The sequence below is a fragment of the Echinops telfairi genome, unplaced genomic scaffold (assembly GCF_000313985.2).
Source record: "Echinops telfairi isolate 266 unplaced genomic scaffold, ASM31398v2 ScPeMD7_2565;HRSCAF=3150, whole genome shotgun sequence".
NCBI classification, from domain to species: Eukaryota; Metazoa; Chordata; class Mammalia; order Afrosoricida; family Tenrecidae; genus Echinops; species Echinops telfairi.
Window position 1 is genome coordinate 11,455,997 of NW_022106463.1, and position 24,630 is coordinate 11,480,626.

The window sequence follows — 24,630 nt, forward strand, 5'->3', positions numbered from 1 at the left end:
GCATGTTGTCAGAAGAGACCAGTCCCTGGGGAAGACCTCCTGCTTGGTCCAGCAGAGGGACAGCAAGAGAGGCGTCTAAGAGATGGACAGATAGTGCTGCCACCATGGCTCAAGCATAACCCCAGTTGTGAGGGTGACGCAGGACCGGGCGCTCTCGTAGGCAGGAGGTCACTGAGTCAGAGCCAGTTGGACGGCACCTACAGACAACAGGACACTCAGCTCACCAGGGGCCCTGTTGATGCTGCCAATCAGCATCAGAGAGAGATGAGGCTGTCTGCTCCCGTAAACACCTGTGCCCTCAGAAATCCTCCTTGCCTTCACTGTAAGTCAGAATCCACTCGATTCTGTGGCATCTGGCTCCAAACCTAGTCAATGAATTAAAAATTGTAAGCATCTTTCTGGTGGGTTCACAGTGCTGCCCCTTGGTTAGCAGCCCAATAAGTAACCACTGTGCCACCAGGGCACCATGGACGGGGGAGCCAGAGCGCAAGCGCTGTCTGCTGTGCCCAGTCTGCACACATACCACACACGTACACCACACACATGCCATCATGCACAGCACACATGAGCCGCGCACACCACACATACACATACACACCACAGATTCACCCCACGTGCGCCATGCACACCCCACACACATAGCACACCCACACCCCACATATATATATCACACATACACCACACACCACGCACAAACACCATACATATACACCACACATATAGCATACGTACAGACACACACACCACACCACACCACACACAGCACGGCCTTTCCTTGAGCTGAAACCCAGTGTTGAATCATTCAACGTTGTCCTGATGAACAGAGGTCCCTGCCTCAAGTATAACTTGTAGAGACACATTTATTAAGCCTGAAACAGGACAAAGACAAATCCTTCAGATGCGGGAAGCCATCATCATGAGACCATGACAGCCCAGTGGTTGGCAGGATCGGCCACTGACTTGGGACAAGGAGAGCAGAGGCGGGTCAGGGTGATGCATAACCACGTGACCCGTCACCCACATTCCACCCAGGGCATACCTAGGCACACCTGAGGTCAGGCTCCAACCCACCTGTCTGAGGACAGAGCTGCCACAGTGGCAGCCGTGGTCAGAGGGGCCCAGCTAGGGGCCTTGCCCCTAGGGGTAAGGGGCCAAACTAGGGGTCTCCGTGGGTCTTTCCACCATCCAATGGAGTACACCTCACAGCAGCCCCAGAGGACAGAGTGGACCTGCCCCTGGGGGTTTCCAAGACTGTACATTTCAATCACGGCAAGTAGAATGTACAATTGCTACCATAATCAGTTTCCAAACATTCTTTTTCTACACGGACTCCTTGACTTCGCCTCCATTTTACGCCCACCCCCACCCCCACTGTACTCCCCTCCCCCGTATTCTACTTGCTGTCCCTCTAGGTTCATCTGGGTTCCGAAAACGGAACAGCATGTAACACAGCTTCCAGAGGGTGACCTCCACTGACATTGACTGTCTCAACCTCTGAGATACACTCTCCTACGAACAGAGACCCCGCAAAACAATCCAAACCAAACACACCGATCCGGTCTAGTCCTCATCACAGTGGGGCATCTTCTGATACAGTTTTAACTGTTCAGGTCAGATTTCTGCCTTTGATCTTCTGTACTCCTCTCTCCCAAACACTGTTTAGTGACCGCTTTCCTCCCCTCCCTCCATTTCAGATAGGGGGAGTTCCCGGGGGCTTGGGTCCTCGGGTTCCACAGATGAATCTTGGGCTCCCACTGTCATCCTTCGCCATCTGCACATGGGATTCTCACCATTCAGGCTCTGATGTGGATGGATCCCTCCTTCAACCTCGGATTATATGATTCCAACCCTTTGGTGACTGATGATGGTGTGCTTCTTCCATGTGGACTTAGTTGGCATTTTGCTTAGATGGTTGCTTGTTTTAAGTCAAGCCTTTATGACCCCAGCTTCTATTTTTATCTGATAGCCGGGCACCATCTCAATTCTTTGCCACAAATCCACATGGCTGCCACTCAGCACACAGCATCTTCCCGCCCGCTCCCCTGTCCATTTGATCCCAGCTGTCATGAGGTGCCTTCTGGCCAAGTGACTATAATACCCTGGAGCGGATGATGTGTGGTTCATTGGCACTGATCTGGCTCTTGACAGGGCTCTCTGGTCCCCAGCCAGAAGACGGGAAGCCCTGCGAGCGTGAGCCTGCGTCCGGTCTGCTGCGTGAGGTCCCCTGGAGAGGGATGAGGCCATGACAGAGGGATGAGGCTTACTGATGGGAAGGGCAGCACAGGAGAGGGGAGGATCACGTTTGGGAAAACATAGGTGCATGTCTGTTGAGAGGAGGAGAGGGAGGGCTGACTTCCAGGTAGAGCAGGAGAGACTGAGGATGCTCTGGGGGACAGTAGGTGGGGAGGGTCTTTAATGATGTGCAGCAGGTGGGCAGAATTGGCCTAGGGTGTCTGGGGGTATCCCGGGAACCCAGTCCGGGACACAGAATCCTGGATCTCCAGGGCGCACAGCATGCTCCAGAGGCTGCATCGGTGAGACCCCAGGTGGGAACTCTACGCGGTGACCTGGACTCCACCCCAGACACACTTGGAGCCTGAGGACTATTTATAATGTTCGACGTTTTCTTTGTACAAGTCTTCTGGCTTTGGGGCTGGTTTATTGCTGGGTATTGCAGCCTTTGCGTGGCTGTTGTGAATGGTACTGATTCCTTGATCTTTTTCTGTATTCCCATCGCTGGTATATAAGGATCCAGTTGGTTGCTGCTTGTTAATCTCTTATCCTGCTACTCTACTAAACTCCTCTATTGTTTCCAGCAATCCTTTTGTGGACCCCTTCGGACTCTCAATATGTAAAATGATATCGTCTGCAAATAGCCAAAGTTTCACTTTTTCTCCATCCAGTCATACACGCTTGATATCTTGTCATTGTCTTATGACGCTGACTAGGACTTCCAGTCCCATGTTGAAGAGATGCAGGGACAAGGGCATCAGTAGTGTGTGCCCTTGTTCACTGGACATGTTTTCAGCTTTAACCATTGAGTGTAATATTGGCTACTGGTTTTCATATATGACTTTTGTTGTGTTGAGGGTTTTCCATCTAATCCTATCTTTTTGAGAGTCTTTATTAGGAATGGTGTTGGATGTTATCAAATGCTTTTCCGCATCAATTGATATGATCGTATGGTTCTTATCCTTTTTCTTGTTGATGTGGTGGATTACGTTCATTGCTTTTCAAATGTTGAACCATCCCTGCATACCTGGTATGAATCCCACGTGGTTGTGATGTATTATTTTTTTGATATGTTGATTCTGTTGACCAAGATTTTCTTGAGGATTTTTACATCTATGTTCATGACAGATATCTGCCTGTAATCCTCTCTCCGTGTGGGTCTTTGCCTGGTTTTAGTATCTGGGTTAGGCTGGCTTCATAGAATGAGTTTGGGAGTTGGCTGGCCCTTCTTGTGCTCTGGAAGAGTTTGTGTGGGATTGGTGTGAGCTGTGCTCTGAATGCTTGGTACAATTCTCCTGCAAAGCCATCTGGACTGGGGTTATTTTTCAGTGGGGTGTTTCTTGGCGACCTTGTCTGTTTCTTCTTTTGCTTTGGGTCTGTTCAAGTTACTCATGTCCGTAAGCGTTAATCTGGGGAGAGAGTGATTTTCCAGGTACTTGTCCATGTCCTCCAAATTATTGAATTTGTTGGAATGCAGTCTTAATCTTTATATTTTCCGAGGGTCTGTTGTGGCTTCCCCTGGCTCATCCCTAGTTCTAGAGGTTGGGGTCTGCTCCTTCTCTCCCTTTCTTAGGCCCTCTGTTGGTTCATGCATTTTATTGACCATTTCAAAGAGCCAACATTTGCTCTTCAGTTTTCCAGTTCGTTTATCGCTGCTCTAATTTTTATGATTTCTTTTCTTTTGCTCTTGGAAAGATTATGCTGTTAACTCTGCTCTAACTGCTGGAGATGCGCTGTTACCTAATCCTGTCCTCTTTTTCCGTGGCTGCATGTACTGGGAAAGAAGGGACCTCTGAGAACAACCTTTGCTGCGTGCCGTGGATTTGGGTGTGTTATATTGTCGTTCTCAGTGGTTTCTAGGAACTTCCAAATGTCCTCTCTTATTTGAGCTCACACCCATTCTTTTTTGAGAAGTGTGTTGTAGACTCTCTGAGTGTCTGTCTTTGTTTTTATTCTTTCTGTTGTTGATGTCCAGCTGTATGGTGCTGTGGTCAGAGAGGTAGTTTGAATGATTTCCTCACGCTTACCTTGTGTCCCGGCATGGGATCTATTTTCGAGTATGGCCCTGTGCATCGGGGAAGAATGTGTATGTTTTTGTTGTTTGCTGGAGAGCCCTGAAAATGTCTCGTAGGTAGAGTTGTTCGATTGTGTTGTGCAGCGCTTCGGTTTCTTTATTGAGTTTCTTACCTGTTGATCTATCTTTCTCTTAGAGTGGTGTATTGAAACCACCTGCTATAATTGTTGATCTGCCGATTTTTCTCTTCATCTCTGAGGACTTGGTTGATGAATGTCGAGGCTCTTCCATTGGGCACATATATGGTTTTTATGTTTATGGGTTCTCGGTCTACTCATCCCTGAGCGGTATGTTATGCCCATTCTTATCTCTTCATTGTCTTGGTAACTTGAGGTCTGTTTTGTCAGAGATTAGTATTGCCACCCCTGCTGGTTCTTTTAATTGCCATTCATTTGGTAAATTTTTTGCCATCCTTTGACTCTCAAGTCTGTTTTTATCTGTGAGTTTGAGATAGTCTCTTGAAGGCAGCAGACCAATGAACTTTTGTTGTCTAATCCAGTCTGCTACTCTTTGTCTTGTAATAGGTGTGCTTAAACCATTAACATTCAATGTCATTAACAGTCATCTTGTTTTTTGTGTTCGGTATTTTGCTTTCTTCCCCCTTTATAGGGTAGTGTGTGTGTGTGTGTGTGTGTGTGTGTGTGTGTGTGTGAGATTGTCTTCGTTTCTCCAATGGATCTGTAATGCTTTGAGGTTCTCTTTTCAGTGTTTTGGTTTCTGGGTGGTGTTACACCTTGTGGTGGTTTCATGTTTGTGTGTTGCAGTTGTTGGTTTTCTGCCCATAAAGAACTAGAAAGTATTTTTTGTAATGCTGGTTTTGTTTTCACAAATTTTGTGAATGTTCCCTTATTTGAGGAAACTTTTATTTCTCCCTCAAATTTGATGGAGAGCTTTGCTGGAGAAAGGATTCTTGGACTGCAGTTCTTGTCTTTCAACCATTGGAATACGTTGCCTCAGTTTCTTCTTTCCTACGTGGTCTCTGCAGAGAGGTCTGAGCTTACTCTCATGTTTGCCTTTCTGGGAGACTGCTGGCTTCTCTCTCTTCTTGTCCTTGAAATTGGATAGTGTGACTTCTATATGCCTTGATATGGTTTATTTGGGTGTGTGTGTGTAAATCTAATTGGTGTTCTCTTTGTTTCCTGAATGTTTATCATCTCTTCCTTTGTGATATTGGGGACATTTTCTTCCAAGAATTTTTACGGAACTCTTTACAGAACCAGGCAGCCTCTTCTTTCTCCCGAGCAGTGGCTGGTGGTTTTGATCTGCTGTCCTTGTGGTGACAGTCTGGAAACCCTGCACAGGGCCACCACGAGTCAGCATCAGGCAGCAGATTTTATTTTAGCTGACTTTGCTTGGATGTTGGAAATCTGTGGTTATTTTTCTGTAAATTCCCTATTTATATATTTGTTCATTTGTTTAATGGGATCATTCATTAGTCTCTCGTTGATTTAAAGAGTTTTTTGTCTAATTTTTAGGAAGCTGGCTCTTTATTCTATGTATTATAAGTATCTTTTCCCCTTGGGGTTTGTTGTTTACACTTTTCCTGTGGTATCTAAGTGTTCCGTATGACATGGCATAATTCACGCCACTCATCTTCATCTGTTACAACAATTTTTAAGCACTAAAAATAGCCAGGTCCTGTATTAGGTGCTGGGAACACAGAGATGAATAAAACCCAGAGCAATCCCGTAAATGAGTGGTCTGCCATGGGTCTGATAGGACAGGATGGTGGGGTGTCCAGATATTGCTACAGTGAGTCGGGTGGGGGTGGGGGTGGGGGGCAGAGCTGCAGTGAATTACATGGGAGTGAAGGACTGCAGTGGGTTAGATGGTGGGGGCTTAGAGAGAGCTGCAGTGAGTCAGATGGAGGGGGCAGTTAGAAATGCAGTGAGTCAGATGGGAGCACAGAGCTGTAGTATGTTAGATGGGGGGTCGCACAGAGCTGCAGTGAGTCAGATGGGGACACAGAGCCCTGCTCTCAGGATGCTTCCTGCCGTTGCCATAGTAGAGAGTCAGCTCAGATGCACGGTTCCCGGCGACAACAGGTGAGGATGCTCAGCCCCCATCTGAGGATTCTCAAGCGCCAATAGCCACAGTTCTATTTTTTGAAGAAAAATCACATCTTTCTAAGATGATGGAGTTGGGTCAAAAGCGCGGATGTGTTGAACATTTAGATAGCTAAAATCTATCTTTGGAAACCAAACGGATCAATCAGGGTTCCCAGCTTCAAGTGTGTTAGGCCAGCACCAACACCCACTGGCCTGTCAGATGCACAGCCAGGCCGAGCAGCACAGCCGCCCTGAACTTCTCCTGTGATCAGTGCCCTCGTGCACAAGATGGGGATGGGACTAGAAGGCCTGAGGGGAGCAGTGGCCTGCAGTGGGAGTTCCACACTTGTCTGTAGAGGGGCAGGGCCGTGTGATGGCACCAGTGATGACCCAGGTACCCAAGTCTCCCCTGCGCTTCCTGGTGATGGATGAGCCCAGCTCCCAGGCTGTGCAGAACACAGTAGAGAATGGGTCCCACTGCCCTAGGGCTGTACATTTTTAGGAGAACAGACTGCCTCTCTCTCGCTCCCCGCCCCCACCTCCTTTTATAGCCATGGAGACCAATGTTTAGATCTGAGGGGTAAGGGATATGGAGGCTTAATGATGTGATTTCTCTCTCTTAAAATTTTAACTTTGTTTATTTTGGTTTTTAAAGAAAAACGTGCTCTGTGTAGTCGCACAGCCCGTCTCGTCCAATCAGTAATAGTGTCCTGTGAGCCCCCGCCCCCCAGCCATACACGTGACTGATTTTTTCTTGCCCTCCTCCCCCTCCATCATTTCCTGTCCCTGTCCCCCCCATTCGTGGCCTTCTCAGTTTCATCCTTTGATGTGAAAAGCTCTCTTCCTTTTCTTTATTTCTCCATATAATAATGCTGTCATTAAATGTTTCTTTATTTAGCAAAGTGTGTACTGATGTCTTGTACCTATTTTTTAATTGGATTATTTGTAATTTTTTTTTAAGTATTGTAATTTTCTATAGATTTTCGAAATTAGCCCTTTATTCGATGTAGTGTTCATAGTTTTCACCCAACCTGTAGGTTCCCTTTCAGCCCTTTTGATGACGTCTTTGGATGTGCATCAATGTCGTATTTTTAGAAAATCCCAGTCCTTTATATTCTGTAGTGCAGACAGATATTTTTCATTACATTTGGTATTGCATTTATGCCCTTAGTTTTGTACCTATTTTTTCATTGGCGGTCTTTATGATTTTAGGGTTTATATTTAGGTCTGTATTCTGTGCTGAAGAAAGCATTGGGTGATGATCCACAAGGTCAGCAGTTTGAAACCACCAGCCACTCTGAGGGAGAGAGACAGGGCTTCATGCTTCCCAAACAGTAACTGTCGTGGACACACCCAAGGACCTCTATGCCCAGTTGTAAGGGTCAGTGCACGTCAGCATCGAATCAGTGGCAGAGAGCTTAGTTTGGGGAGTTTTTATTCTATCATAAACTCCTTGTTGCACATGGTGTGAGGTGTAGGTCCTGCTTCATCCTTTTGAAAGTTATCTCTTCCCCAGTGAAAGCGTTTTAGCTCTGTATCAAAGATCAGGTCTCTGTAGGTGCCTGGCTGTATGTCTGGGTTCTCAGTGTTAATCCCTTGGTCTTCACGTGCACCTTTGCACCAATGCCACGCTCTTCTGATTACCAGGGGTACGTATGGGTTTTATCTTCTGATTACCAGGGGTACGTATGGGTTTTATCTTCTGATTACCAGGGGTATGAGTGGGTTTTAAAGTCTAGGGTGACAGCCTTCCTACTTTGTTTTTCATTTTTAATAGTCTTTTGTTTATCCTGGGTTTTGTTCTTTCCCATATGAAGTTAGTGACTAGATTTTCCATTTCTTTGAAGAATTGTGGTAGGTTTGGGATTAGAATTGCATTGAATTTGTAAAGTGTTTTTTGGTAATACTGACGTTTTCATTATAATCAGTCTACCTATCCAGGACCATCGGAGAGGTTTCATTTGTTTTCATGCAGGAGTGTGTTGTAGTTTTCTTGTGTAAGTCTGTTGTTTCTCTGGTAAAATTTATTCCCAAATATTTCATCTTTCACGTATGTTGTTTCTTCTGTGCTAATGTGGATGCCTTTAATACATTTCTGATGTCTCATAGCTCTGGATAAGACTTCTAGGACTACATTAAATAACAGAGGTGATAAAGTGGGAACCCCGCCTGGTTGCCATTCTAAGGGAGAATGTTTTCAATTTCTCTTTATTAAGTGAGATGCTGGCTGTTGATTTAGAATATCTGACCATTATTATGTTGAGAAATTTCCCATCTATTTTATTGATTATTTTTTATTAAAAATAGAGGGTAAATTTTATCATAGGTCTTTTTTCGTATCAGTTAATATAATCATATGGCTCTTACCCCTTATTTTGGTAATGCGGTGAATTACATTGATTGTTTTTCTAATGTTAAAACATTGTTGTATATCTGGTATGACTCCCACTTGAACATGATGTATTATTATTATTTTGGATTATTTGTTGAATTCTCTTGGCTAAATATTTATTGAAATTCTTGGTGTCTGTATTCATCAGATACTGGTCTTTAATTTTCAATTCTGGGGATGTCTTTGCCTGACTTGGGTATCACAGTTAAAGTTGCTTCATAAAATAAGTTTGGTAGATTATTGTCCGTTTGTATGTTGTTCAATAGTTCATGTTGGATTGATCCCATCTTCCTCGTGAGGGGTTGTTGGGAGTTGGAACCACTGGCCCTTCAGGTGGCTAAGTGCTCAACCATTGCACGACAGGAGCTCTTTGGGCATTCTTCCAGTTCTTATCAAAGCCAAAGACGGGGCCGTTCCAGCTGGCTATTTAGTTAGACAGATAAGGAGGTAGATAGAAAAAAGATATAGATAAAAACTTAGAAAAAAGTAAATGATTTGATTAAAAGATAAGCAGATGGATTAAAAAGGTAGATAGATATAAAGGATTAGGTAGAGGTCCAGATACATGATGTATACATCCCAAAGGAAGAAGGGCAGATCAAACTCAATGCCTGAGTCTATTCTGACTCATAGAGACCTCATAGCACACAGGAGATCAACTCCTGTGGCTTTTCAGGCTATCTACCTTCACGCTTGGCATCCTAGTGCCTTACTGCTATGCCACCAGGGGCCCCTATCAGTAGATACCTCGATACACTGGTAGGTGGGCCTATGATGGATCAAAATGGCCGGTAGGTAGGTAGATAGATAGATAGATAGATAGATAGATAGATCGGCTAGATGAAACAAAGTGGTAACATTTGACAATCGTCCTCAGAGGAAGCATTCCTCAGGACATGTGTTCTACATAAAAAAATCACAAGTAAGTTTTCAGAAAGACAAACTGCCTGTGGCACTTGTCTGAGATGGCATTCCCTCTGTCTTTAAACTTGAACTTAAAGCATTAAAGGGGAGTGGTTGGATGCTTGCCCTGCCACCCCACCAGGCTCCTTCTCAGGTGCCCAGAGGTGGAGTCTCTAACTACCGGCCGTGTGAGAGAAAGGGATGTGAGTGAGCGAGACCATGCTCCAGTAACTCTGCAGTAAAATTTTCGTACATGCATACATGTCACTAAATGTAGGTTACTCTCATGTCCTTATCGCAATGACTGCCTTATTCATTGGCTGACACCAAATGATATTGGCCTTGAATTACTTTATCCAAATTTAAAAGAACAGCAATTTTACAACTTTATCGACTCGCACATAAGTAAGTAGGGAAGCAGGCAGGTGAGGTGGGCTGGTAGGTAGTCAGATAAGGTAGGCAGGCAGGTAGATGGACACACAGATGTTGTCTCTGTCTGATGGCACTGTTGGATAAGTGTTGGGCAGACGTTCAGATAGGCCAGCCACCCTACAGGGAAAGAGGAGGCTGTCTGCTCCCCCAAAGATGGACAGTGTGGGAAACCCACGGGGGTGGATCCGCCCTGTCCTGCAGGTCACTGAGACTGAACTGACTCCACAGCAGCGGCTTGTTTCCCGTGTGGATGCCCCGCCTCACACTACACCACCCCTCCTGGAAGCTCCGTGTCCAGAGCAAACAGAGATGCTGTGTGCCTGGCTATCAGAAGCGAAATGACAGAGAACAATCTGTTCATTTGCACTGAGCCCTACAATTCACTTCTACCTCACAGAGGACAGATGCCCGTGAGCGTGAGCTCTGGGGCACAGGCAGGCACTAATGGGATGCAGCTGTTTCCGAACGAGCTTTATTCGGTAAAATACTCAAATGAACCGACTTCGATGAAACACGAGTAAACTAAAAGTATAAATATTTATTTTATCCCTTTTACAGTAGTTGAGGGAAGGGCTGGGAAGGATTAGTGGAGGGGTCCTGTATCCGTATCAAGAATGTGTGGTGGGGGCCGCAGCTCGCACCTGATCAGATAAGGCTGCCCGGGCACAGATGTCTGATGCCAGCGAGTGGGCCCGGCCAGGGCACAGGCATGTGAAATGGTTTGAAAAGAAATCTACCTGTAACTGTAGTGAGGGAAGGCAGCGCTCTGTCCTTCCAGAAAAGTATGAGACGCCTGAAACAACCTGAGCTGCATCCCTCCCTCCCTCCCTCCCTCCCTCAGGACCAAACCCCACATTCACTCCCTCCGCCGCCCGCCTAGCCCAATAGCAACTGCAGTCAGCACTTGTTGAAAACATAACTGACGTTTTCTACAATCCCATGGCCTTTTTTAACCTCTATGTGGAAGCTAGTAGTGAAGCAGCCGACGGGGATTTAACACAGAATCAAGTTCTGAGCCTGGGCCCACATTCTGCTTCACAGAAACGGCTACAGAAGACTTCAGGGTGCTTAAAATATTCATGTCCCTAAAGACAGGGCCGAAGCTGTTTGGTCTGCATGCTGGTCATAATTACAGGGGGAAAGAGGCACAAATTTACAAGCTCTTTTCCTGCTCTGGCTGAGCCTGCACGTGGAGCCGTGGAGCCGACACTCCTTGCAGCTGCACTGAGGAGCCTCCTGGGAGCTGCCTGAAGGCCTGAGCTGGTCGGCCTCAGCTAGATCGATCTATCTATCTATCTATCTATCTATCTATCTATCTATCTATCTATCTATCTATCTATCTATCTATTCTCCCTAGCCCCTCTCTCTTCTCTCTCTTCCCCATCTTTCTCTCCCTCCCTCCCTCTCTCTCTTTACCCCTCTCTTCCTCCCCCCACCCTTCCCATCCCTCCCCCTACCTCTCCCTCTCTCCCTGGTAATACTACCCGTCCCAGTGAAACACTCATTTCCGACTCCATCTCTTCTGTGAATGCAGCCCGGGGGTTTGGAGTCATGCAGGGCACTTCAGAAATACAGGAATCCGGTCTCGCCTGAGCCCCCGTCCTTCAGCCTCGCAGGACATTGAGGAGAGGGGCCTGGCGGGGTGCATGATGGGAGGATCCCTCTAGAGGGTCGTCCCAGTGTGGAGTCAGAGATCTGAGAGCAGCCACTACCCTTCAGACGTCAGAGTGGGCTCCTTCTGCCTGGACGCCCAAATCACACGCCAAGGTTGTGAGGGCACACGCTGGGAGCCCTGACTGATGGGGTCTGCCACAGCAGCTGGCAGTGCCCCCACCCCCATTAGCACTAGCTTCACACCGAAAGGGCACCAGATACGGTGCTGAGCCTTGGTGGGTTGCCCTCCCCTTGGGGACTCCCCCGGGCTCAGTGAAGAGTGGGCGTTCACAACAGAGACTCTGGGGGGCCTGGGCGCTGTGCTGACCCTGAGACTGACCTGACTGGCTCAACCCTCCTGACCGCTCTGCAAATAGACGCAAACTCAAACTCAGACCCTTGCCCTCAAGTCCATGCCGACTCACTGCGACCCTATGGGGCAGGGTACAACCAGCCGTGCAGACTGGAGACTAACTTTACAGGAGCGTGGCTGGGGGGTTTCAAACTACCAACCTTGTGAGCACCTCGACACCTCGCCCACCACGCCATCAGACTCTTCCTTGCGTATCTGTATAAGCATGATGATTATCGTTATAGGCGAGCCCCACTGTGGCATGTTTCACCTTTGCCCCTTCTGTCCCCTCGCAGCCCATTGGTGCCCTGAACCCCAAGCGAGCCGTGTTCTACGCAGAGCGCTACGAAACGTGGGAGGATGACCAGAGCCTGCCCTACCACTACAGCACCCACTACTCCACAGCCACCTCCACGCTGGCCTGGCTCGTGCGCATTGTGAGTGTCCCCACCCCCTCCCACCCCACAGAATCTCCAGGAAGATCCAGGCATTGTGAGTGTCCCCACCCCCTCCCACCCCACAGAATCTCCAGGAAGATCCAGGCCAGCCCTTTCTCCCCATTAGTGGGGTCACATGAGCATTGTTCAAACCTAACTGGAAACTAAACCCGCACTGTTGGACTTCATTTCAGGGAGGCCAAGTTGGAGGGGGGCTAAGTCCGATAGGGAATGCGTCCAAGGGGGGCCAAGTCCAATAGGGGATGTGTCTGAGGGGAGTCTGAGTCTGAGAGGGGATGGGCTTGAGGAGGTTGATGGCCAAGCCAACCTCAGAAGTGACAGGCAAGTGTGTTACCAGCCGGTGCTTAACTGCTTTTGCCACCAACGACTGCCCTGACACTCAGGCTGTTCACAAAGACACAGTCCCTCACACCTGTCCCTGTGGCCCAAAGCATATTCACTGCCGTCCCTGACACTTGAACTCACCTTATGGGACATGGTAGAACTGCCCTTGGGTTTCTAAGCCCCCTCCACACACACACACACACACACACACACACACACACAAGACAGCCTCCCCTTCCTCCCATGGAGCAGCTGATGGTTTGAAACCTGACCTCGTGGATGGCAGCCCTGTGTGCTGGGGCTCTAGTAGGTCTTTACACCGATTCTCAGGGTTTTTTAAGCTGTATAATTGGCACATAGCCGACATAGCATACAATGCAGTAGTTCAGCCACATCAAGAAGAGTTGTACAGCTGAAACCAGGCCAGGGCTGACTGTGGAACAGACTATCAGTTGTTCATATGTAAGTTCAGGTCGAAGCTCAAGAAAATCAAAATAAGCCCACGAGATCCGAGACATGACCTTGAGTACATGAACATGACCAAAATATGACCTGAATATATCCCACCTCAACCTCTCAAAAACAGCTTTGCTGCATCGAATACGAATGACAGAAGACCCAGTGAACTGTGGGAGGACATCAATGACATCATTCATAAAGAGCAAATTGTCATTAAACACGCAGGAAAGAAACTGAAAATCAAAGTGGGTGTCAGAAGAGACTCGGAAACTTGCTCTTCATCATAGAGCAGTGCAGGCAACTGGAAGAAAGGATGAAGTCAAAGAGTGGAATAGAAATGATGAAAGGGCAGCTCAAGAGGACAAAATAAAATGTAATGAGATGACACAGCTTTACTTGCTGAAAGTGAAGAGGACTTGAAGCATTTGCTGACGAGGATCAAGAATCGCACAGTCTTCAGGATGGACTACAATTCAATGTACAGATAACCAAAGTTTTCCCAACTGGGCCAATAGGTGGCATCATGATACATGGAGAAAAGATTGAAGTTGTCGGGGATTTCGTCTTGCTTATATCCACAGTCATTGCTCATGGAAGTAGCAGCCAGGAGATCAAAGGATGTTTTGTACTGAGTGAATCTATTGGGCAAGACCTCTTTTTGAAAAGTAGGGATGTTACTTTGAGAACTGTGTGAGTCCGGGTTGACTAGAGAAACATATCTAGAGACATTCATATATGTGTAAAAGGGAACTTTACATCAAGAAGTAATTATGCATCAATTAAACATCCCAGCCCAGTCCGGTTCAAGCCTATAAATTTGATAGTAGTCCACAAGTCTGAGATTAGCCCATGAATTCCTCTTCAGACTCACGCAGCACATGCAATGATGCCGAATACATGAAGATCGCAGGGTGTGGATGGAAAGTCCTGTGGGTCCAATGGCAGTGGACTCATCTCCAGGGCTCTGGTTGCCATCAGCATGGCTCCATTGTGGCTTGTCAACAAGAAGGTGTAGCAGAGAGAGAGTGTGTCCCACCTCCAGGGAGGAAGAGAGGAAACTCCCAGAATTCTCATGAGAAGGCCCCGCCTACAAGGATTCATCAATCAGGCTGTGGCCTAATTGACAGGCTAGACTCCATCCCTATATTTATCAAGTTGACATGAAATTACGTCACCACCACCAGGACTGAGGTGCGCCTGGCCCGAGCTATGGTGTTTTCCACAGCCGCATATGCAGGTGAAAGTTGAGCACTGGGTAAGGAAGACCGCAGAAGAATTGGTCATGAAGATGGTGCTTCCTTCTACTGCTCTTGGAATCGGAACCAATCCAGCGGCACTCACAAGCAGCAGAAATTCCTATTGATCTCTCTGTGCACATCCATAAAATCAAAATAGAAAGAGCTAAGCTTTGAGTTTGGAGACTGTAATCAATGACCGCACACTCAGAAATGGGAAAATGCTTCGTACTCGTGAAATAAGCAACAGCTTGTCTGGATTATTGGCCCTGGGACACACGGAGAGCTTACTCCGTTCTGGAGTCTGGGCTGCAGGTCAAAGATCTCAACCCAGAACCCAGACGTGGCCATGAAGACCTCAAAGAACTGGCCTCCTGTCCAGCGACATAAAATGGGCTCTCAAAGGAGGTGCGCTCACACACAGGCGGACACTGAAGCAAACAGAGCAGCTGGTAGAGGAGTCTGATTGTAACCCGGATCCCAGCCCCTTGACCACCAGTGGCCGTGCATGAAGGTCAGAGGAAACCAAGTACTAGGAGAGGGTGAAAGTCAGAGCCTGAGAAGAGGGCTGGTGGCGGTGAAGTGGCCTTGGCCCCCGGGTCCTCTCCAGAAGCAGAGGAGACGGGCCGGGCCTGGGCATGGCTGTGCTTCTTCAACACGGACCTCTCTCTGGCTTCTTCAGTCAGTTCCTGCCATCTTGGAGAGGCTCCCGGCGGGGAGCCAGGGAAGCTTCCAGAGGACCTTTGAGCAGAGCTGCTTCAGCGTGGCAGAGAGCTTTCCCATGCCCCCAGGGTCCCTTCAGTGACAGTCACTGCCGAAACGACTGTCCCTCTTGGAGGAAGTGGGTACCTCTCGATAATGTGGGTCTGTAAAAGAATGTTAGAAACCGTTTCTGAGAAAGCAGGTTGTTGTGAGAGTCAACGCGTTTGTATGCATGGTGATATTTTGAAAGTCACAAGATGGCATCTGATGGTTTTCACGTAATCGGACGACCCTGACACCAGTGTCAGAGGACTTGCCCAGGGTGAGCCTCTCCAAGGAGTCATCGCCCACGGCCTGGTTCAGACTAAGTGGTGCTCGCCACTGTGAGCTAAAGGGTTGGCAGTAAAGTCCACCCAGTATTTCCATGGGAGAAAAGACCTGGAGATATGGGGTACCCCATGGGTGGTGGGTCTATGTGCACCCAGGGACAGTGTCCGAGAACAGAAATGACAGCATCCCAGATCAGCGAGATCCGGTCTCAAACCATCACTCCCAAGGCATCCTGGGGCTGGCCTGCGATTCCACTGGAAGGGAGTTAGAGACAGGAATCTGAGCGAGGATATGGCGACTGCTCCCCACATGCTTATCCTAGACACGTCCTGCCTGCCCCTGTGGCCTCTAGCAGTGGCGATACCACGGAAGCCGACTCTGCAGCTCACAGTCTCGCTGAGCCACGTGGAAGAGCCAAAGGAAGCAGCTGAGATGATGTCAGTGCGTTTGTCCCCCCTTCACACGACTGTTTCATGCTCTCTTCTCGTCTCGTCTGAGAAACCCTCACTGCAGACTTCGTCCGGCCCATCTCAGTTCCAAATAGCACATTTCAAGTGTCTGGTATCCGTGAGCAGCCAGGACTGGGCGGCTCAGATGTAGAGGGTTGTTTTCTTGGGCCTCATTCAACCAGTGCATCTCTGGTCTGACCGTGAAAGATGGAAGCCCTTTGGCCAAATAGCTTCCAAAGTGCGTCACCTGGTGACCCAGGGACCGGTGCTCTCCTAATGCCCGTCCCCAGGAGTCTCTGAAGTGGAAATTGCCCTAACATCTTCATCACTAAGAAGTTACTTACACAGCTACACTCGGATTAAAATCAGGAGCGAGCCCCGCGGGACCTCTCCTGGCCTGTCATTGTCTCACGCATTGCACCCCTCAGTCAGTCGCTAGACTGCCCTGACACTGGTCGGGACCACTAATAAGATCGTGTGTCTGAATCTCCAGACTCTGTGGAAGGCTGCTTCCTTGGGGCTCTCAAAGCTCACTGCCTTCGAGTTGATCGGGCTCCACCCTGTAGGACAGAGGAGAACTGCCCCGGTGGGTTCCCAAGACAGTAACACTTTACGGGAGTCGAAACCTCATCTTTCCCCCTGAGGAGCAGCTGGTGGGTTTAAACTGCTGACCCTGTGGTTATCAACCCAATGACTAACCCCTGCGCCACCACCAGGGCTCCTCCCCTGCTGGCTGTCAGCCCTGATAGCAGTGTTTCAATAACACTGAAGCCCAAACCAAGCGCGCTCCCCTCAAGTCAGCCCCAGTACACAGCCCCGGGGGTAGCAAGGCCGCCGTTCTTATGAAACCTGACCTGCTCATGGTTCTCTCAAGGAGTGGTTGCTGGGTCCAAACCCTGGCCTGCCAGTTGTCAGCCAAGCACTTAACCATGGCCCCACCAGGGCTGTGTGGAAGCCAGGGTGAAGGACACATTCCTGTGGCTGGCACGGTTAAGGAACCATGCAGGCCCAGCGCTTCAGCACGTGGTGGTTTGACGTCCCCAACCGCAGTTGGCTGCTTGCAATCATGGTTCACCGTCCTGGGGTGCTTCTGGCTCATTGCTGCCCAACCAGACCAAGAAGAGTGGGCTTCAGCGCCACAGGCTACAGGAACAGACGGCTCATCTTGCTTTCTTTCTTAGTGGCCCATGGGCTCCCACAGCCTGCACTTAGGTTAGCAGTCCTGCAGCCCCCCCAGCCCCCCGGCTCCCATGAAGATGACAGTCCAGAAAGCACAGTGGGGCAGTTTTCCACTGTCCTGCAGGGTCACTCTGAATCAGAAGCAACTCCACGGGGACAGGTTTGGTTTGGTTTGGTCTGGGGGTGGAGTTTATTTCTGATGTGATCACTCCCGACATCATTGAATCTCCCTTGTGAGCCCGGAGCACCCTCAGTACCGGTTTACCTTCCAAATCTAGTGTACTCAGCCTCCTCCTTCATAACTCACTTGTCACACATATTGATTACACGATAAACATTAACTTTGGGATCTTTCATTATACATGGTGTATTGCTTTGAAAGACATCCACCAGCCTGTTTAAACCGTAATGTCGCTTATAAATCCAAATATTGGAAGCCCTTTTACAAGCGTGGGGATTAATTTGGCTCAATGAAAACTTGCTTTCACATCTGTCTAGATACTGATGTTCATGGACAACGGGAGCTACTTGGGGGAATAGGTGAAGTACTGAACCCCAGGAACCTGGCACTGGTCACTGTGGGCCTCAGAGTCCATTCTGACTCATAGTGACCTCGAAGGACAGGGTGCACGTGCCCAGAGGCGTCTCAGAGTCATCGCTCTTTCCGGGGGCCCCTTGCCCCTTGGTTTTCCGGCGGGGGGGTTGGGCTTTTCCATTTGTTGCCCGGGTTTTTGGCCCCGCGGCCAGGCTTCGGGGGTTCGTTGGGGCCACGGGCGGTTCGGTTGAGGCTTTTGGGCGGGTTGGCGTTGTTCTTGGTTGTTTCCAGGCTTGGAATTTTTTAGGGGGGCGGAGGCTTTATCTTCTCCAGATCACAGATGCATTGTGATCTGGCACCGGTTAGGTGCTAGCGAGTCAGCGCAGACTCATCATGACCATACCTGGATACAACAGAATGAAGCAGCATCCGGCCCCTCTCACAGTGAACATGTCAGTCCATCTCTTTGAAGGTCCTCCTCCCGTCTTCACTGACCCTCTGTCTTCTCCATGGACCACTCTGCCCTGACAACATGTCCACAGTCCATGGGACGAAGTCTCACCGGCTAGCACAGTGTGCTTGTTCTGGCACACAGAAAGGCGAATTGACGCCGGCCCCTGACGATTCGGAAAGTTGCTTCTGGAGAGAGGACAGACCTGGGCTGAGCCAACGTGTAGCTCACGTTCTGGCTCCTCCAACTCCTAGAACGTGACCTGGAGTTTTCAGGAACGTGGAACCAGAAGAAGGCCCAGTATGAAGGGTAATTGTGCAGCCGAGAGGATATGATTCGAGCACACACCCAACAGTTCATGAGGAAACATCCATTTTCTTCCATTCCCATTTTCCCACCCACACCTGGAAGGCCCCGGGGAGGGTGCTCTGGAACCGTGAAGTGCCGCCCCATGCCACTTGTAGACACACAACCTTTCTTCCTGGAGGCTCAGGCTCCAAGCTCCATGGCCCCCAGGGAGGGTTTTGTATTTGACCCCACACGGGATGAAGAAGAGGAGAGGGCAACACAAGGAGAGGGGCCAAAGGAAAGATTGCTCTGAGACAACCAATTGTGCAGAGGAGAGGAGAGTGCAGTTGGGTAGTGAGAAGGGGGAAGGGGGCAGCGCCTGGTTGCCTGCCCCGGGGGATTAGCTGGCTGTCATCAGCGAGATGCAGGAGAGGTCGTTAGAAATAATTGTGCCCTCGGAGGGGACCGGGGCTCTGATGAAAAGAAGGACTGAGAGTACTCCGGCTGTGCCGTCACCATGCTGTCAGTCACCGAGCCGCTCCCACGGGTCTTCAAGTCCAAAGAGGGCCCTCATTTTAATTTCTGGCAAGTCCCTGAAGGCTAGCAGACTTCTCGCTTCTCTGTGTCAGTCAGGCACAAGTTGGGTGAAGAAGAAAGGCCTTGTACTCCACCAGGGAAATGCCGTGGAGAATCGCCGCCAGGGTCATCAGAGCTCGCAAGATCAATACTCACTTATAAACAAATAACCTATCCATTTCTCTGAGCGCTCCCCATCTGTAGTGGTGGGAGGCCTCCAGGAAGAACGAGGTTAATGTCGATAAGTCATGTGTGACCCCAGAACAGTGGCTTCCCAGCCAGCTCTCTTTAACGGCTGCCGGGAACAGTCACATGTGGAGTGCTCCCCTGGCTCTGCTGGGCCTGCAAATCGAGAAGCTAGATGACATGGAATTCACAGTAGCTCCTCAGTTTAAGTTCTCCTCCCACTCAGCCCCCACAGAGCTGCTCTTGGAAAATCTCTTGGCTGAAAAAAAGGAACAGGTGTATGGTGGAGATCAGGGTCGCAGTCAGATCCAGTGACTGATGACAAGAAGGTGTTACAGGAGAAAAGGGGCCTCATCCCCATCCGTTTAACCAACTAGACAACAGAGAGACCGTCCTTGTTTCTGTAAAGTAACGGTACCCACTGCCTACAGGGAAAAAAAAATCTCAGTGCCTTCGATTGACATCCTATAATAATAGAGATCTTCAGGTAGAACCATTGGGTGCAACATGCCACCAATAGTTAAGAGTGTAAAAGAAAGATTCTTGTTTTGTTATATCAGCAGTTCCTGGGCATATCTGAAATCGTGTGTAGGTCCGTGGAAACAGGCACCCATGGGCCCCGTGCTGCCAACCCTCACGGCAAGAAAAGGCTCACAGACCTTTCAAGACTTCAAGAGCTGCACCTGCAGCAGGGAGGGTGACTGGGAAGAAGAATGTGTCATGCATGTGGCCACTTGAATGTGCACACCAGACAGCTCGGACCCAAACACCTGATGAGCAGGCTAGGTATGGTATGACATCCAGGATGTGGACGAAAGCAAACGGTCATCAAAGCGAGAAAGACAAGACCAAGACGAGTCAGCGAGACTCTGGATCCTCCTCTTGAACACACTTCACCTAAAACAAGCAGAAGACGTGGGGGACATGAAAGAGCAGAACAGAAAGTTCCAGAAGGTTGCTCCAGAGACAGAGCAAAGCATTACCGTGAAACGCGCACAGACCTGGGTTGAGAGAGCCAAAGGGGAAGAACACGCTCGTCATGTCCCAGGCTGAAAGAACTGAAGAAGGGAAATACCCGTCCTGGAGGCATCATCGCTAGTCTGTAGTTAAAATATTCATGACACAAGAAGCACCAAAAGAGCATGAAAGAAATACACAGAGTCACTGCACCAAAACTGACTTGGTTGATGCTTAACCTTTCCAAGAGGTAGCATAGGGTCAAGAGCTGATGACGTTGAAGGAAGAAGTCCAAGCTGCACCGAGGGCTTTGACCACAAGCAAGGCTCTCGGAATTGACAGGATACCAACCGAGAGGCCTCTCCAGATGGATGGAGGTGCTCACTCCTCTGTGCCAAAAACTGGGACGATGGCTACCTGCCCAGCCCACCACAAGAGATCCACGTTTGTGCTCCTTTGAAAGGAAGGTGGTCCAACAAAGGGAGAGAAGTATCAGATCAGATCATGAGTATCACACACAAGGCAACTTTTGCTGAAGAGAATTAAAAAATGTTTGAAGCTGTGCATCAACTGGGAACTGCCAGAAAATCAAGCCACATTGAGAAGAGGTCTTGGAAAGAGTGACATCACTGCTGTTGTCAGATGGATCTCAGGCAATATCAGAAAACAGTACAGGAGAGAGCCACAAAGGCAGTTAACTGCGTCTTAACCACGTAGGGATGCCATTGCAAAGGATGGGAATTCCAGAACCCTTCATTGTGCCCTTGCAGAAGTCGTACAGAAACCAAGAGGCAGTCCTTTGAGCAGAACAAAGAGACCACAGGGTTTCAAACCAGGGGCGGTGTGTGTCAGGTTGTGTCTTTCCCCGTGTGTGTTCAGTTTGTATGCTGTGCAAATAGTCCAAGTAGCTGAGCTGCACGAAGAGTTCATTCAGCATCAGAAAGGGAGGACGACTCATTAACAGCCTGCAAGATGCAGATGCCACCACCTTGTCTGCTGAGGGCAGGAGGGCACGTGACGCACTTCCCAGTGAAGATCCAAGACCACAGCCTTCCGCACGATCACTCCTCAGTGAGCACGGCGCAAACATCCTCACAACGGATCAACATGCCACACCAGGATGCACGGGGAAATACGGAGTGGTCAAGGACCTCGTTTTACAGAGAGCCACAATCCACTCCCATGGAAGCAGCAGTCAAGAAGCCAAATGAAGTTTGTCATGGAGCAAATCTGCTGCAAAAGACCCCATGAAAGTGTTCACAGGCAGAGCAAAGCTGCCCCGTTGAAGACTGCGGTGCATCTGACCCTGGCCATGGCTTTCCCAGTCACGGCCGCTGCATGGCCAAGTTGGACAAGGAATAAGAAAGACCACAGGAGAAAAGATGCATCTGAATCATGTTGTTGGTGAAGGAGATTCTAGACTGCCGGAAGAATGAACGAGTCTGTCTTGGAAGAAGTAAAACGAAATGCTCCTTAGAAGTGAGCATGGGAGACAGTGTGTCCTGTTTTGGACAGGTTACCAGGAGCCACCAGGCCCCGGTGAAGTTGAGGGTCAGGGAAAAAGAGCAAGACCCTGAATGAGATAGATTGACACATTATTGTGAGGATGGCCTAGCACCACACAGTTGTTCTTGTTTTGTTTTTCTGTTGTTCGTAGGATCCTTATCAGTCAGAACTGACTGGAAGGTGCCTCACAGCTACAACTGCCTTACAGTCCATGCTGACTCACGCCGCAGCCCCCCCACCCCCACCCCTGTGGGTTTCTAGGACTGTAACTGTTTCCGGGAAGAGAAAGCCCAGCCTTTCTTCCAACAAAGCTGCTGGAGGTTTTGAACTGCCAACCATCGGGATTATAGGGCAACACGTGACCAAATGTTTTCAAAGTGAGAGTGGATTTGCATGGCATTAAAGTTGTGCTTCAAAATGGGAGCATCCCATTCAAAGATGGCTGAGCCCTGCTCAAGGATGGTGGCCAGCCACACTGCTGTCTCTGAGCTTGTATGGCTTTGCTCAGTCTGGCCAGCAGCTCAGGCAGACTCACAGGCACTCAGGACCCGACTCCCCACCTCCCCCAGAGTGTCTGCTGCCTTGCCCGGGCTCATCTGACTCCGTGACGGATACATACCTGGCTCCTGGGGAATAAAGTCTTCAAAGCAATTAATCCGTGAGCACAGCTGCATGGACATCACACACACAGACACACACACACACACACACACACACACATTTCATTTGGGTGACAGCTCCATGTCCCACACGTCTCTTCATGAGCACTCGACATGGGTGCTTGGTCAGGGTGCCACCCAGCCCTCCTGCTCACAGCCACCTCAGTGGACCATGGTGCAGGGCGTGTGTGCAACCACTGCAGACACGCGCAGTTTGTGACACCTCGGGCACAGGACTGTTGTATGGGGTCTCTGTGAGCCCAGAGCAGCTAACAGCACCCACTGCCATCAGTCTACTCCAACACCCCCAAGGTTTACCCTTCACCCACTCCTGAAGACCTCTTCTTCCCCTTGAGGGTCCATGCTGTCCAAGACACCAAAGTCCAGCCTGTCCGAGGTCCAGCCTTTCTTCCTCCGCCCCAGCCCCGCCCTTGGCAGTCCCCACCTCTCCTGGTTGGAGTGGCTTTCTCTCGGTCTTTTCACCCACCAGTGGTCGAGGAGGCCATGTTCATGTAAAGAGGAGCCTGGATGTGCTGTGGTTAAGTGCTTGGTTTCTAAGCCACCACTGGCTCTGTGGGAGTTGGTCCCAGGGGTCTGCTCCCCAATACGCAGCAACCTGGGAGGCCCTGGGGGCAGTGGTCCTTGGTGACAGGAGGCGCTGTGCATTGGAATAGCCTCCACACCTTGGGGTTTTGTGTGTGTGTGTGTGTGTGTGTGTGTGTGTGTGTGTCTGGGGCCCACCAGCTCACACCACTTTAGCGTGACCTCGTGAGAACTGGCCCACAGGGTTTCCCCACTCTGGATCTGTAGCAGGGCCAGGAACCCAGGGCTTCCTCCTCCAAGACCCTGGGTGGATTCAAACCCGAGCCTTCAGTCCACAGCCTGGTGTGCGGACACTGCAGCAGGCCTGGCCGTCAGTTCTAAAGTCAGCCCTCTGTCACCTAGGCAGGAGAGTCGAGCAGTCTTCACAGAGGGCGGGGGGGAGGGGGGGCTGGACTGTCAGGTGGACACCCCAGGAAGTCTTCACAGGTCATCACTGTCCTGCGGTCCAATGCCCCGCTCTGCTTTCTCCAGGAGCCTTTCACCACCTTCTTCCTCAACGCCAACGAGGGGAAATTCGACCACCCTGATCGGACCTTCTCGTCGGTGGCCAGGTCTTGGAGAATCACCCAGAGGGACACCTCTGACGTCAAGGTAGGCGCTGCTCTCGGTGGGCACGGCGGGGTTCCAAGGACATGTGGAAGTCTCAGGAATTGAACCTCTGTGCGCTGACTCAGTGACCCATCTCAGGGCCTGGTTGGTGACTGTTGATTACAAATTGGAGGTGGACGACCACCTTGACCATCACAGAAACCACCCAGTTCTTTCCTCTGCGGGCTCCTGTGAGGCCTTTTCCATCATTTTAAAAAAAACAACACAAAAAACCCCCACCCCCACCCCCTTCCTCTCTAATTTAGATCAAATTGTCAAGGGACAGAGCAAAAGGCCCATAAATTGCCTTCCCCGCTGTTAACTCAATATTGGGCCCGTCCCATAAAACACAGCAGGAATTGGATTTGTCCTGAAAGCGGCATATTGTCGGAGCTACCCGACTTTGGGTTTGCATAGCCTGGGGCAATTAATAAGGCATTAATGACAAGCCCCATTTAAAATGTAGGCACTCCCGCCAGCCCTGGCTTTTACTTGCCTGCGCCTGGGGATAATAGGCTGCGACATGCATTAGATTAAGCAGCGCACAGCGCACCTCCCTGTGCAGCCTGGGTGGACGGAAACGCTCACCGTTCACTGCCGGTGCTTGGGGAACCGTTGTTGGAAGAACATGGCCCTGGGAACAATAGCATGCTCTCTCTCTCTCTCTCTCTCTCTCTCTCTCTCTCTCTCTCTTTCTCTCTCTCTCCTCTTTCTCTCCCTCCACCCCCCACCCCGTGGAAGGATGCTTACTCTGTGGCCCTGGGCTTAGCTCTCTGCCTTTCTTATTTAAGCTCCTTTGCTGCAAGGAGAGTCCCCCATCACTGCTGTCCAGACTGATGATAAACCTTGGCCTCTCGCCCCCCACAGAGGGTGTAGCCCAAGTCCACAAAGGGCAGTGAGTGCCGCCCTGGCTCTGTGCTTCTGCCCCTGCAGAGCAGTCACAGTCACACAGTCCCTGCCCACTGGTGGGGGGTGGGGGGGCTCCCCTCCGTCTCTCTGCAGAGCAGCCCCAGAGTGAGTGTAACAGAGCACGCGCAGTCACACAGACGTGTGTCCACC

The 24,630-nt window shown here is 49.8% G+C and overlaps 1 protein-coding gene across 1 annotated transcript in view; it reads left to right on the top strand.

The window, feature by feature from the left end:
* The window catches only part of NBEA (neurobeachin), a 465,975-nt gene that overhangs the window by 399,199 nt on the left and 42,146 nt on the right, over nucleotides 1-24,630 (top strand). Inside the window, exons 45-46 of the mRNA XM_045294000.1 lie at nucleotides 12,383-12,523; nucleotides 23,455-23,574. Coding sequence (XP_045149935.1) covers nucleotides 12,383-12,523; nucleotides 23,455-23,574 — 261 coding nt within the window. The remainder of the gene's footprint in view (nucleotides 1-12,382; nucleotides 12,524-23,454; nucleotides 23,575-24,630) is intronic.